Raw genomic sequence first — 16,250 nt, 5'->3', positions numbered from 1 at the left:
TTAGCAACCTGAAACAGCAAATTGACTGTGATCACACAAGTTAAATACTTTGATAGTCTTGTACATTTGAACCACTGATAAAATGCATTTTGTCATCTCTTGATGTTTTTGATTGACCTATTTTTGGTGCTCATCTCTTCTGACACATGTAGATGTTCTTCTCAGCCTCACAATCTCCTGATATATGTCAGAGTGACACCTGGGATTTGTGACAAATGGCCAGAATTAATTACAGAGTCCGTTACATGCTTTACATATATACTGTTTGCCAGCTGATGGCTAGAGGTGCGAGTGAATCAGAGTGACAATAAGATTTGTTTTATTGGAGACTTCCGGTTCCTAGGAGAATTTTTAAGATCACTCTGCAATTCTATCAGTGTTGAGATTTTGCATGGAAGTTATTCTGAGATAAATTTTATGTGAACAGGGAATGATAAATCCTCAGTTGAGATGTCAAAGGCAGTCTAAGTGCAACAATATGCTAACATACTGTCGCTGAACTAAAGTTACGTCGGTTTTCCCCCTTGTCTCCTCTTGATTACCCAACTTCCTACCCGTGGTCTGTTGTCATTGTTCTTTGTGTTAGCTGCCTGACGTAGATTGTCAGCTTCTTGGTGGAGAGATCTTGTCTTATGTCGGTAAAGGACCATGAACAAAATGGTACTTTTGTTAGTAGTAATGATATTTGGTGTTTCCAAGCCACTAAGTTACATGAATTCAACTAAAAGTTTCTTTATCTAGATTTCAGTGCAGCATTTATCATTTATTGTTATATGTATGGCAGGCAACCCAAAGTTATTTTGAAGAATGTCCTGAGGATGAAAATTGGAAGAAAATACATAAAGAGACCGCTTATAACAGATGCTAATTTATCTGATGCTGACAAGTTGCTATCAGGTCAACCACCCTCATCATCTGTTGCCAACTTGCAGACATGTCACATATTAAGTCCTCCTCACCAAAGCCCTTTTATATCTAAAAGGTATGTTCTTCATTATTGATTTTGCTAGCCTTATTCTCTCTGAAACAACTTGTCATGAAAAAGATAACTTTTGTGAAACTGTTTTTATGAGAATCTGACTTGAAGCAATAGTTGAATTTCCTGAGTGCAAACTAACATACAGTATTTGCAACAACCCATCATTTTAACATTACATTATTCTCATTCTTGCTACAACTGACATTACTTGGTCACCTTTTTTTAATAAAAGAACTTAGATTTGGAATAGACCAATGTTTTATGTGTAGATATGATTACAAGGTTTTAATATGACTATGTTGGTTTGAAATTATGTCCAAAACTAATCATTATGTCACTTGCCTGCTGCTGTGATATTTGCTATCTTGGTTCTAGGTTTTCTTTGACATATGCTCAAAGCACTTGTATATGCTAGTCCTGTTCTTCTTCCTAAATCCACAACTGGTCTCAACCCCATCATCAGTGTGCAGCAAGGACTGCCTCTCTCATTGCTTTAGCTTTCTATTTTTCCTATTTCCATGTTTATATAGACTTCAGTACAACAGAAATGCTTTATGTATGGAATTATCTGTAGAAATGAAGCTGACTAGGATTACATAATGTAAGTTTCATTGTGCATTTGCAAAGTGAACTATTCCGTCTCTCCTCCTTCTGTGCTCGTCTCTCTGCGTAAAAGAAAAACAGCATCAAGAACAAAGGAAAATAAGAGAGAAGGGGGAAATAATGAAATAAAAGTTATGACTACACAGCAGCTGGGAAGTGCTATTCCCAGCTCAGCTAGACATAGATGCACTAGCGCCACAAAAGTTAGCATCTGAAAATAGCAGTGTGGCGACGGCAGCTCACGCTAGCCACCAGCATACATTCTTACGTGACCCCCGAGTATGTACTTGGGTGGCTAGCTCAAGCCGCCACCAGTGCCACTGCAGTTACACTAATGACCCTCCTCCCCATCCTTAAAATCCTGATGCGAACACGAGCATTTTGCAAGTTAGCATTCAGTACAAACACTTGATTTGAGCTTAAGGCATATATGTAATGGTATTAGGCAGATGCATCTCATTATTCCTTTATCAAGGCGCTTCTTTTTTTTCAGTCTTCACTGTCTCTTTATAATCAGGATCATTTCAAGAAACAATGTGAAGTGCTGATTCGGATGAGGCTTGACAAGCTAGTATTTGGCTCTGAAACCACTTCGCTGCTACTTACCCCAGGATGAGGCTTAAGAAAAATCTGAGTGTGTTGGATATTAACCACATAGTTTGAAGGTGACATACTTGGCCGTATAAATCAGCTCATGCATGTTTTACAACAGCACCTTTAGCATGGAAATGGTGGGATTTGTATTCTGCTGTGACTGGATATAATTTTGGAATGACAGTTACAAGTGTTCATAGAGAGCAGACTGTATGTGAAATTGTGTAGATAGTTCATTGTATTTAGAACTGATAGACGACAGGTAAGTTATACATGGAATAGTGAGCATGGACTCTCTCTACCCACTGATAAATATCTAAGGGGCAGCTGCTGTATAGGTTTCACTTTAAGCAGTATATTAGAAAAGGCAGTACAGACATTTCAGTTTTGAAACAGCTGATTTGCTTCTTTGCATTATGTAACCAGTTCTGATCAGTTTTACAGTTCACGGTGTAGGCAGGGCAACTGCACCTATATTTTCCCCCCTCGTGGTCCAGCAAGAGCACCCACTCTCAAGCTTCCAGCTTCCCAGCCATCAAATCTCTTGAGCAAAGACGTGTGTGTGTGTGTGTGTGTGTGTGTCTCTCTCTCTCTCTCTCTCTCTCTCTCTCTCTCCTGACCAGATTTTTTCCAGGCTGCACAGTTCCCAGCCTACACTGTGAATTCCCCAGCAAATCAGACTGACTAAGCAGGGCTGCTTTGCCTTCTCTTCAAAGATTATAAACAGTGTAGTTGCCCATATGTATAAGTTACCATACAGCGTTTCCTAAACATACATGTTTATTCTTAAGGCAAACGCATTACAGAGAAAACATATTAAAATAATAAAAGAACCTATACGCATGCTAATAAGAATACCAGAGATCACCCCAATTTTAACAAGGGCTCTGGCAGGTATACAGTTTTTCAGACCCCACCAAGGGGATTTTCTGTGTTCACAAGTTCATAATAGCTATTAGATCAGAACAAGCATACCCATGAAAAGATTAGTCCCTCCTTTATAGAGCCAGGGTCTTTGATCTGGAAATAGGTAATTTGTAGACAATGTGTTTCTCCTTCAAAAGTCTAGGTAGGTACTTTCATAACTAACAGAGTTACATTGGCATACATCTCTCCATAGAGATTTCCTGGGAAACCCGCTTAATTTAAAAAGTCATTTTGTTTCAAATAACTCTCTGAAGCTCTCGTAACACTTCCCAGAATTTACTTAACCATGTCTCCTCCCTAGAGACATTACATACAATCCCACAATAATACATCGAATTTGCATTTTTAATTGAATTAACTCTTAAAGTACTTAAACTTAATTCAGTAAGGTTTGCCTAGGATATTGCAGGAATTTGCCATATCTGTCACAATAAGCATGAGCAAGTGCATGCTTTGTGAAGACACTGCAGAGCGACAGGTGAAGTGTGTTAAACTGAGATGAAAGAACTTTAGGCTCTCTCTACTGAAGTTTTTAGATGGGAATGGAGGTGGCGCTATGTTTAAAAATTAGTTTATTCAAGCCAAGCATGAACATGTTTTTTCAATATCTTCTCCAGTTACATTCACTGAAACTAAGTGTTTCAGAAATTGGTTCTCTCAGCTTGCTTTGTAGCAGGGTTTCTTTGTTGCTTGAGGGATTAATTTCTCATGTTTATTTTGTAATAATCTTCTCTGACCCCAGGCATTAAGTAAAAATGTTGGACCTGTTTGATGAGGCATGTTAATAGGAGAAACCAATTTTCTGGAATCAAATGTTACTTTTAATGGTGATGAGTAAGTGCTGATAAGACTGCTTAGAAACCTGAGAAGTCTGTCTAAAATGTGTGATGTAAAAGTAGCAATGCGGAAACATCTTACTAGTGAAGTTACTGTTCTAGACAAGCTCTGTTTGATTCTAGTCTTCAAACTCTACCTGGTAGTTTTCTACAGGATACCTTTGGAATCTGATTTTCATTTACACAAAGACCCCTTTACACAGCTCAGGCAGAGTAACAAGGCCTTTATAGTGGGTTCAAATACATGTACATCCTCATTAAGGTTCCTTGACATAACCAGAGCAGTGAATAAGGGCCTCAGTATAAATGAGAATCATGCCTTTGGTGTAGAAAAAGTATCCAGTTTTGTACTGTGGATATAAAGGGCCAATAAATATATATTTTAATTTATAATATTTATATAATAATAATAATACGTGTTGGAGGCCTTAGCTGGGCTTCTCCATTCTTGCGCCTCCACAGGGCAGTCAGTTATTATGCCTGCCATTTAATTCACTTGAACATGTAAATAACTGATTTGTGGGTATAATCAGGTATATACTTGTCCAAGTGACTTAAAATTGTGGGTGTAGAAATTGATACCATCTTCTGAAAATCTGGCCTCCAATGTCTGTAGTAGGGAAGCATAATTTTTTAGTGGCAGGAGAAATTTTAATCCACTGCGTGTAGAAAGGCCAGAGATGTCCATTGAAAGTGGCGATAGAGCCTGATCCTGCACCCCATGAGAAGTTAATGGGATTTCTCATGTGAGTAGGTGATGCAGTATCAGGCCCCATTTGATGAAAAATGCATCAATACTTTTCAAATGGTTGGTATTAGAGAATTGCTTGTAGCACTCAGGGAAAAAAAGCAGAAACTGAGGTACTCGTATTAAATCACTTCTTACCTTCTGAATACACCGCTTTCCCCACACTGATACTGTATAAATAACTTATTTTGTCTCGATACCTGTCCAGGGTGAATGCTTTAAGGTGCAAGGCAATGGAGAATTAAGCCCAGTGTATATAGTAGCCTTGTAATCTAGCGGTTCTGGTGTCAGATTAGTGATGCTTTTCACTCCAATTCCGACATGTAATTTAAACTGCAACTTCTTGTCAGTTGAATATACAAGATACACACATTTAGTTACCTATGTAATATGTGTGTGTGTGTATTATCGGGGGAGTTGGGAGCAACCCTTATGTTAGTTTCATAATAATATCTATGATAAAATATTCTTGCAACCCATTTTTGAGAGACAGCTGCAGCAGTTCACTGTGCACTGGGAACCCGATGAGTGGACAGTCTCTCAGTGAAGGGGGATGAGAGAGTTAGGCTGAGCTCCCGACAACAACCCCTATATCTAGGCCCACCACATGGCTCTAGTGGCCCATTCCCATGTGGAGAGGTATCACATAGTGATGAGCAAACCCAGAGTGGCTTATTATTTAATCAGAATGCATCAGTGTGTGTGTAAAGCCTTATTCAGAGTTCTGTTTCCTATTTTAGACGTGTTGTGACCATGTATGAATTTAACAAGGAAAATTTTGGTGTAAATTTGAATACAGAATGACCCCCATTCTTTCCTGCATGTCTGTTTGCATTCATGATACTGTATTTTTAATTTGATTTTTCTGAGTTGGCCTATCTGCCTGCCAGAATGGATGGTCTTCCTGTCTCTTTAAGGTTGTCACCTTGAATCTTTCATATCAGTAAGATGCTTTTACAGTAAGATGCATCTCAGAATTTTTATGAGGTACCTTTTTATCAGACCTCTGTCATTGTTGTAAGTAGCATTACTTCAGATGTTAACACACACACTTCACCATTCTAAAAACAGATTTGAAACTCTTATGAAGAATGGGAAATCTATTCACTGAATATTTACAATAACAAAATAAGATGTTTATAAATGTGCAGGTAACCTTAACAAGAAGATACAGATAAGAATTAAAGGAAAATAACTCAAACCTCCTGTTTTACTATACCTGAATTAATAACTCGTCTACAATAGTATTACATAGACATACCCAGCACGCCACAAAAACATATTTCTTCTAATCATAGTCTGATCACAGCCGTCTGTCTTGTCTTATTCCCATTTCAGCCAGCTAAAAAACCGTGGTTGGGATTTTAAAAGTAGTAAATTTAGACTAGAAGATGAAAACATTAGTAAATAGCGCTAGATGTTGAGCCCTTTTAATTGCTTCAGAGTATGTCTACACTGCAGTCAGAGTTGTGACTGAAGCTCCTGAATACATGCCCAAGCTAGCTTTAATTTAGTCAGTGAGAGCACAAATAGCACTGAAGTATCACATGCTTCAGCATGGGCTGTACAAGCCTACCCAGGACCCTAAGTACTTACCGGAGCAGCTAGCCTGCACTGACTGGTATTAGTACTCAAGCTAGCTAGATCAAAGCTAGGTTGGATTTGGATATGTCTATACGTGCTTCAATCACATCTCTGAGTGCCGTGTAGACATTCCCTTGGAGATCTGATGGGTGCTGCAGAGGCACCCAGAATTCATCAAATCACAGAGTTCCTTTTGTGAGCCACTTGCAATATTCCCAGATCATCTGATAGCCCAGAGCTGAACAACTAACTCTTCCCTCATTTTAGCATTTGTTATACAAAAGAATTTGGGAAGAGGGACAGAAGGGGTGGGAAATTTGCAGCATATTATGAAGTCTCTGGAACTCCCATAAAAGATAGATAAGGTAATTGCTAATTTGTTTGTTTTCCATGTGTTAATCCCCATCCAACAGTGTGAAAATCTTATTTTTAAGTGTATTCCACACTTGGAAAATTATTACTAACTACTAGCTAATCAGATTTTACAATTAGTAAACAGGAAAAAGAAGTGAGAAACTAAGCCCCATAAGTACCCACCAATTTGCCTTGAAAGTAACTGTAGCTACCACCTCTCGGGCAGGTGGTTTTATTATGCTGATGGGAGAGCTCTCTCCTGTCGGCATAAAGCGTCTTCATCAGACATGCTACAGTGGTGCAGCTGCATTGGTTCAGCTGTGCCGCCGTAGAACTTCTAGTGTAGATTGGCCCTAACTTTTGAGTGTTTGACATTGTAAAATCAATGTCCTTTTAACGTAGCAGCTGGCCATAATTTCATAGGCTTTTTAAAAAGCCAACTGAAAAGACAGAAGTTCTATTGTGGCATCATATTGACACCTGTATGGTTCATCAGCAGGGGTAGAACCTTTTCATAGATTCATAGATTCTAGGACTAGAAGGGACCTCGAGAGGACCAAATACTGTCTAGACCATCCCTGATAGACATTTATCTAACCTACTCTTAAATATCTCCAGAGATGGAGATTCCACAACCTCCCTAGGCAATTTATTCCAGTGTTTAACCACCCTGACGGTTAGGAACTTTTTCCTAATGTCCAACTTAAACCTCCCTTGCTGGAATTTAAGCCCGTTGCTTCTTGTTCTATCCTTAGAGGCTACGGTGAACAAGTTTTCTCCCTCCTCCTTATGACACCCTTTTAGATACCTGAAAACTGCTATCATGTCCCCTCTCAGTCTTCTCTTTTCTAAACTAAACAAACCCAGTTCTTTCAGCCTTCCTTCATAGGTCATGTTCTCAAAACCTTTAATCATTCTTGTTGCTCTTCTCTGGACCCTCTCCAGTTTCTCCACATCTTTCTTGACATGCGGACCACCATGCAGACTTCTGCCACTTGAGCTGATGGAGTAACTGATAGCAGTAGTAAGTTGTTATCCTCTTTGTGGCACAGCACTAGAGGGGATGAGACATACACTTTGCCCGTGGGTATCACAGATATTTGCTAACAGCTGAGGTCGGGAAGTTCAGGAATCTTGGATTCCATTCTAGGCTTTGAGAGCCAGTGTTCTTCAGTGGGCACAGATTCTTCTACCCATTCCACACAAGTGACCTCTTTTGCCTCCTCTCCTCCAACCTGTCCCTGTTCCAGTCCTGTCTGTTCCTCACCCTGGCCTATTTTCCTCACTTTGCCAGATCCAGTCTCCTTGCCCAGGAAATATGTCTTGCTTCTCTGGATTCCCCATCCCAGTTCTCTCCACTTCATGGCTCCTCATTCCATCTTTCTCTCCCCCTTCCTCTAGTCGTGACCCCTGCGACCCCGATGTTTCCTGTTCCCCTTGGCTCCCAGGCCCAGTCACCCTCTCTGGGCTGTCATCCAGTTTGTGTCTCCTCTGTCTTCTTGTCCCAGTCTCTTGAGCAAATCCCAATTCTCCCCTACCCCTCAGCTCCTCATCCAATATGTTGCCCTACACCTACTTTGTCCACATTGTATCCTATCTATATTTGAATTGGAGCTTCCTCCTCAATGCTGCCTTCCAAGAGGAAGGTCATTGAGAGCAGGGAGGGTACGTCTACACTTTTCACTTCTTACAGCAGCATGTAGAGTACGTACACTGTTTGCCCCCTGGCCCAGGTATAAATAGAAGTGTTGACAATGAAGCACTGCTTAGGCGATTAAAGTAAGGACATGCCTGAATCCGGTGGGTATATACCCTACACAGCTCTCTGCGCACCCAAACAATGCCTCCTCCATTTACAATGCTGTTTTTAGCAGTGTAATGTCTTACTGCCAGAGCCTTTCCCCAATTGGCTCTGGCAGAGGGGAGGCAGTGAGGAAAGGCTCCAGCGGCTCCCTGCTGCTTGAGCCTTTTCTTGCCACAGAGAAAAACTCCAGTAGCTAGGAGGCAGCAGGAAAAGTAACTGGCAGCTCCCCGCTGCCAGATCTCTTTCCCGTTGCCTCCCCCTTGACAGAGCCTTTCACTGATACTTGTAGCTACACATTGCAGTGAACGCAGCCTGGCATGTAGCTACACATCCCCTACATGCTGCCGCAAGTGGTGTGCAGTGTAGACGTAGCCAGAGAAATAGTCTCCCTGTTCTCAGTTCAGGTACCTGGACCCTGACCTGGCGCAGCCTGCAGCAATCCAGAGCTGCAGTTGCAGAGACAGTCCTGCTCAGCCTTGGACTAGTGCGGAGGGAATTTGAGGAGTTTAACTGCTAGAATATAAGAAGTCTCTACTGAGCATGTGCAAACTATAATTTTTCATGGTCTTCTAACGTGGCCAGATTTGGGTGTATTTTCACAAGGACAGCAAAAGGCACTTACCTGACTCAAAGGCAACTCTTGTGCCAAATTTCAAGCCACTGCTCTAAATCAAGGGAATGCTTTTTAAAGAAAAGGTCTCCAGAATTTTTTAACCTAGGCAAATGAACATATTTTCCCCTCACTTCATTCTCTGAAATGGTTGAACTATTTCGTCTGAAATTTTCCCCAAAAATTCAGGTTGAAGCAGACAACTGGCATGGAAAACATAAAATAGATTAATATGGCTTATTGCCCAAAGTGACCATCCTTTTTGCTGGTGTCGGAAATGCATTTAAGCACCCACATCTGGCAGGTCCCAATCCTGCTAGGTGGTGTCTCCTTTTTTGGTACAGTACTAAGCTTTGTCAGCTCCTGTTAACTTCAATAGGAGTTGAGGGCCATCAGCAGCTCACAAGATCAGACCCTCAAAACTGAAGTGTGACATCAATTTGTTATCGGTACATTTTGTACAGGAAAAAAGAGTTGTAGAGGGGAGTAAACGCCTTGGTTCTGCTATTGTTGCTTCCATTTTTAAAATAAAACCAACAGCTTGAGAAATAGGCACAGACTAAGACCCGTAGTTTTCCTTTTATCGGTTTCCAGTAATCTTCCCTATCTTCCTTCAGCCCCTCTGTGCTAAGCACATCCTTTTCAAGACCCTTTTAGCTGGAATTCTCTGTTTAAAACCTTTTCTCTTGGGAACAACTCATACTTTGGAATCTTGTGCCCATTTAAAGTCTCAAATAATTTGAAATGTGCTATATTGCCCCTATACCTGATGTTAATGACAAAGGGAAGGAGATATTTAATTGACTATGGCTTTTCTCTTTGCAGCCAGTGCTTCTGATCATTATCTCAACAGTGCTTCACAGGCAGCACTGGCAGAACAATATTTAAATGATCCTTACCAGTGAATCAGATTCTCATGTTGTGCACCTTCTTAGAAGCATCCTTTTCACTAGTGATCAACACTGCTAATGTCAGTACGTCTAGTAGTGTATTTCCATGGAGGAAACTGAATTAGTCTGCATTGTATTTTGCTGTGCTTCACAACACTTACTAGTGAAGCAGGATTTTGTAGTCTGATCCTACTCTGATATCCATAGAGAGGGTTAGTCAGTACTCTTGCAGAATTAAGGAGAATTCATAGTTGCTGTTTTACAGGAATGAATGGCGCCAGAAGAAGACAGATGACAGTCTTCTGAAATTGTCTGAACCTTCTAAAGAAGCAGAAAGCAATAATGCTCTGTTTACTGTAAAACGATATGACCAGCAAAAGAAAGGTTGGTGATGAAGAGCAGTTCTGTTTTGCGTTTAAATATTTGGATATTACAGTTGAATAACTGGATATTTGCCTTAGATTTACAAGCAGAGTGTAAGAAAAAGAAGGTAATACAAAGGTTTTGCTTTGTGAACAGTATGTACATTTTGTCAGAAGTGTGTGGGGGTAAAATATCCATATGGTATCAAATATCCAAAGCTAAATTTTAAATAATGTTAAGGCAATAACTTAAACCCACAAACAGAAGGAAATTGAGAGAGAAGCCTCAGGCTCTACTTTCAGTTATAATAATTAGGGCTGTCAAACGATTAAAAAAATAATTGCAATTAATCGTGAGATTTTAAAAAAGTCATGATTAATTGCAGTTTTAATTGCACTGTTAATAATAGAATACCAATTTAAGTTTATTATAAATATTTTGGATGTTTTTCTACATTTTCAGATATATTGATTTCAATTACAACAGAGAATACAAAGTGTACAGTGCTGACTTTATATTATTATTTTTATTACAAATATTTGCACTGTAAAAAAGATAAACAAAAGAAACTATATTTGTAAATTCACCTCATACAAGTACTGAAGTGCAATCTCTTTATCGTGAAAGTGCAATTTACAAATGTAGAATTTTTTGTTACATAACTGCACTCAAAAACAAAAGAATGTAAAACTTCAGACCAGGGGTGGCCAACCTGTTGCTCCAGAACCACATGCGGCTCTTCAGAAGTTAATATGCGGCTCCTTGTATAGGCACCGACTCCGGGGCTGGAGCTACAGGCGCCAGCTTTCCAATGTGCCAGCGGGTGCTCACTGCCCAACCCCTGGCTCTGCCACAGGCCCTGCCCTCCCCCTGAGCCTGCTATGCCCTCACTCCTCCCCCTCCGAGCCTCCTGCATGCCACAAAACAGCAGATCAGGAAGAGAGGGGAGGGGGAGGCGCTGATTGGCAGGGCTGCCGGTGGGCAGGAGGCGCTGGGCGGGGAGCTGATAGAGGGCTGCTACGTATTACTGTGGCTCTTTGGCAATGTAGATTGGTAAATTCTGGCTCCTTCTCAGGCTCAGGTTGGCCATCCCTGCTTTAGACCCTACAGGTCGAAGCACGAAGGAGCATATGAATGTTTAGCGTATCTGGCATGTAAATACCTTGCAGTGCTGGTTACAACAGTGCCATGCGAATGCCTGTACTCACTTTCAGGTAACATTGTAAATAAGAAGCGGGCAGCATTATCTCCTGTAAATGTAAATACATTTGTTTGTCTTAGTGATTGGCTGAACAAGAAGTAGGACTAAGTGGACTTGTATGAGGTGAATTGAAAAATAATATTTCTTTTGTTTATCTTTTTTACAGTGCAAATATTTGTAATAAAAAATAATATAAAGTGAGCACTGAACACTTCATATTCTGTAACTTTGTAACTGAAATTAATGTTTGAAAATGTAGAAAAACATCAAAAATATTTGTAATAAATGTAAATTGGTATTCTATTATTGTTTAACAGTGTGATTTAAAACTGTGATTAATCGCAACTATTTTTTTAATCTAGTTAATTAATTTTGTATTAATCGCATGCATTAACTGTGATTAATTGACAACCCTAACAATAATATCGCAACTTTATACAAAGCCTTTTGTCTCAAAGGATGTTAAAATGTTACATGAACTTAACTGTTGTACAAATGCTACACAATGATTTTGTTCACCAGCTTGCCTGTCTTGCAGTAGTGGTGTAATGTGCAAGTGTAACACCGACAGACCTCAGTTGTTGGTAGGTGGGATGGAACTTTGGACCTCTGAAGCTAAAGGCATGAGCCTGTACTGCATGAGCTAAGAGCCACATGGACCTTAGCTAAGGCTGTAGCAGACTCATTAATCTATTAGTGGTCCGGGTGCCACTAGAGGGGACAGAGCACCACACCCAGGAGGTGTGTGGGTTACACACATTTTTTAACATTTCTTAGCAATATTTACAAGAGGGGCAGTATACTGTATCCAGCTGAAACTGCAGGAGGGACTTAGGGAGGCAGAATGTTAATTACCAAGGCTAGAACTGGCTAAGGTACTGAGGATAACATTCCTACTCTGAGGTGAGCTGTGAGTTCAGTTACATCCTTTTCTTGCTCCTGTAGATTGCAGATTTGTTCAGATTTCAGATTGGTTTTGAATTTAAAATAATTTTTCATTGTATATCGCCATTTCCCCTGGGCGGGAAATTATCTAGTAAACGCAAGAAAGAGAGAAAAATCTTGTGTGGATGCAAATATGGTAATCGATGCACTTTTTAAATTTTTGTCACTGTGACCACAATTTGAAAACAGTGAAGATGTTTAAGGATGACTAGCAGCAATTTTAATAGAAATGTTACCGTATTGTGCCCTATTAAGTCACTCTTCTTTTTTGTTGTTTTTATTAAAATCTTTGGTATAGAAAACAAGGAAAGCGATCAACAAGATAAAGAAAGCAAAATCTTGAACTATACCTCTTTTGGTTTGAGGGAAGCAAGTTGTCTGAATTCTGATAAGAGGAAAAGAAGATTTAGTGGCCATTTTCCTGATCCGTGTAATGCAAGTTCCCCTGGAAAAGTACCATCGTCATATGTAAGTAACAATTTTGTTGTGTTACCGTATTTTCTCGCTTTAATAGCAGCAACTAAATCCAAAGATTATACCAGTAGCTAGTAAATTGTCTTTAAAAGACATTATGTACCACCTGTTGGCTAAGTAGTGATGTTTCGAATCTTGATAGCTTTCCTTCCATTCCTTTATAGACCTTGACCCTGCAACATTTACCTGAGTAACTCTACATATGTGAGTAGATTTTTAGATTCCAGGGCCGGAAGGGACAATTGTGATCATCTAGTCTGATCTTCTATATAACACAAACCATAGAACTTCCCCAAAATAATTCCTAGAGTGTATCTTTTTAAAAAAAATCCACTTTTCATTTAAACAATGCCAATGATGGAGAATCCACCATGACCCATGTTAAATGGTTTCAATGGTTAATTTCTCGCTGTTAAAAATGTATGCCTTATTTCCAGTCTGAACTTGTTTAACATCAACTTTCAGCAATTGGATTGTGTTATACCTTTATCTGCTAGATTGATGATCCCTATATCAAATATTTGTTCCCCGTGTAGATATTTATAAACTGTGATCGAGCCCCCTTTAACCTTCTTGTTGTTTAGCTAAAAAGATTGAGATCCTTCTATCACTTTAAGGCATGTTTTCCAATCATTTAATCATTCTGGTTGCTCTTCTCTGAATTCTCTCCAATTTATCTATATCCATCTTGAATTACGAACACCAGAATACTGGATACAATATTCCAGCAAAGGTCGCACCAGTGCCAAATACAGAGGTAAAATAATGTCTGTGCTCCTACTTGAGATTCCCCTATTTATGCATACAAGGATTTCATTAGCCCTTTTCGCCACAGCATCAGACTGCTGGGAGCTCATGATCAGTTGATTACCCACCACACCCAAATCTTATTCACTACTTTCCAAGTTAGTCACTCATCCTGTATGTATGGCCTACATTCTTTGTTCCCACCATGTATAAATTGACACTTAGACTTATTAAAATGCATATTGTTTGCTTGCACCCAGCTTACCAAGCGATTCAGATCGCTCTGTCAGTGAACTGTCCTATTCATTATTTGCCACTCCCCCAATTTTTGTGTTGTCTGCAATCTTTATCAGTGATGAGTTTTTGTTTTCTTCCACCTCACTCATGATAATGTTGTAGGGTAGGGCCAAGAACTAATCCCTATGGCACCTCATTAGACATACATGTGCTGAATGATGATTTCTTGTTTATAGTCTCATTTTGAGACCTATCAGTTAGCCAGTTTTTTGCCCATCTAATGTGTGCCTGTAATGGGGTTCACTCACCGTAAGAGCGCCTCCTTGTGACCAGGCATGGTATAGCTGTTTTCTTCCCGTTGGGCACCCCCTGCTGATGGTCACTCCATTGGTGTAGTCATTCCTCTTCCCGTAATTCACAGTGCTCTCTCTTCATGACCCACCCCTCCAACTAGTCACTATATAATGCCCCTTTCCAGGGTATTAAAGTTTCATCAGACCAGCTGTCTGGATGGAAACTCCAACAGTCCTCTGCCACTTTCCTGTTGCTGGTAGAGGAACCCAGGCCCTCCGTCTACACCGTGTTCCAGCCCTGGAATCCTATGAACATCAGCCAAGGTCTACACAGTCCCCATCCTTGCTGGTATTTTCACTGGGCTTCTTCCTACCAGGGCTTCTCAGGCTGTCTTTCCCCACAACTTCTCTGAGATTGACCCTGCTTCCAGGGCTAGGATCCCAGGACTTAGAGCTCTGCGTGGATACAAAATTTATATCCGTGGATATAAATCGGTATCTGTGGAGCTGCAGGGCTCTACTGGGAACCACAGCGTCGAAAGCAGCAGCATGTCAGGCCGCTGCTCCCAGGAGTCAGCGCCTCACTCCGGCAGCTGATCCACCCTGAGCCCCGCCCACTGGGGCGGGCACCAGGCTCACCAACAGCTGTTCCTGGTCGTGCTAGTGTGTGCAAGCGGCTCACAGGCTTCCGAACAGGAGTCCCTTCCACACAACGTTCTGCGTCTCCTCTCTGCAGGCATGCGAGCTGCTTGCACACACTAGCAGCACCAAGGACAGCTGCCAGTGAGCCTGGTTCTCCCCATCCCATGGGCAGGGCTGGAGGCAGAACAGCCATGCCGGAGGAGCTGCCACTGTGAGGCGCTATCTCCTGGGAGAGGTGGCCTGACATGCTGCTGCTTTCACCATGCAATTCCTGCAGCTCCTCGGATATCCGCATCCATGGATATATATTTTGTATCCGTGCAGGGCTCTACTTATTCTCCATCCTGGGTTTCCTCCTTCTTACCTCTCTGCTCCTAGAGAATGACTACAGTCTCTCTCCCGGCAGCCCTCCTGCTACTACTAACTTCCTGTTTTTATAATCCTTTCCCAGCTTCTCCCCCAGCTGGGCTTCATCAGTAATTACTCCTTATAAATCCCTGTGCCTCCCAAGAGATGCAACTGTTTAGGTTAATTAGCCCTTTTTGGGCCACCTTAACCCCTTCAGGGCTGGTGTGGGGTGAGCACCCCATCATAGTGCCATGTTGATTTTATATCATTCTAGTTTTTTAATCAGTGTCATGTGCGACCAAGTCAAATGCCTTACAAAAGTCTAGTATATTATAATCAGTATTACTGTTTTTATCAATCAAACTTGTAATCTCATCAAAAAAGCTATCAAGTTAGTTTAACAGGATCTGTTTTCCATAAACCCATGGTGATTGATATTAATTATATTACCCTGAATTCTTTATTAATCAAGTCCTGTATCAACCACTCCATAATCTTGCCTGAGATCGATGTCAGAGTGGCAGGCCTGTAATTACCTGAGTCATCCTGTTTACTGTTTTTAAACACTGGCACAACCCTAGTTTTTTTCCAGTCCACTGGGACTGCCCCCATGTTCAAGACTAATTGAAAATCAACATTAATGGTCCAGTGAGCTCTGCAGCCAGCTCTTTTAACTCTTAGATGCAAGTTATCCGGACTGCTGATTTAAAAAATGTCTAACTTTTAGTAGCTGATATTTAACTAGATATTAGTGGAATGGAAAGAGTGTTATGATATGATTACATCATTTGTTTTTCCCCAAATACAGAGCAGAAATATTTATTGAACACTTTTGCCATTTCTGCATTATTATTAATTCCCCCATTTTTGTCTCATAATGGCCCAATACTTTTAGGATTTTTTATGTTTCTGATGTATTTTAAATATCACCTCCTTATTATCCAGTTTGAACTTGTGTGACTACTCAGGTATGTAGAGTTACTTGTGTAAGTGTTTCCAGCATTGGTGCTTAAGTAGCAGAATGTATTTGTGTGCTAATTTTCCTCTTTCACTGTTTTTTTTTCATTTCCA

General features: G+C 40.6%; 1 protein-coding gene across 5 annotated transcripts in view; it reads left to right on the top strand.

Annotated features, from left to right (window-relative positions):
* SENP7 (SUMO specific peptidase 7) overlaps positions 1 to 16,250 on the top strand; it is a 72,771-nt gene that overhangs the window by 24,699 nt on the left and 31,822 nt on the right. For 3 of the 5 annotated variants that reach the window (XM_026659002.1, XM_026659001.1, XM_026659000.1), the window contains exons 6-8: positions 785 to 982; positions 10,195 to 10,313; positions 12,737 to 12,906. In XM_026659002.1, the coding sequence (XP_026514787.1) occupies positions 785 to 982; positions 10,195 to 10,313; positions 12,737 to 12,906 (487 nt within the window). The remainder of the gene's footprint in view (positions 1 to 784; positions 983 to 10,194; positions 10,314 to 12,736; positions 12,907 to 16,250) is intronic. The other 2 variants (XM_026659004.1, XM_026659003.1) reach the window with 1 other exon arrangement.

This window comes from Terrapene carolina, unplaced genomic scaffold, assembly GCF_002925995.2.
Source record: "Terrapene carolina triunguis isolate 2854851 unplaced genomic scaffold, T_m_triunguis-2.0 Scaffold558, whole genome shotgun sequence".
Classification (NCBI taxonomy): domain Eukaryota; kingdom Metazoa; phylum Chordata; order Testudines; family Emydidae; genus Terrapene; species Terrapene triunguis.
Note: the sequence above shows the minus strand (reverse complement) of the source record. Positions and strands in the feature narration are given on the sequence as shown.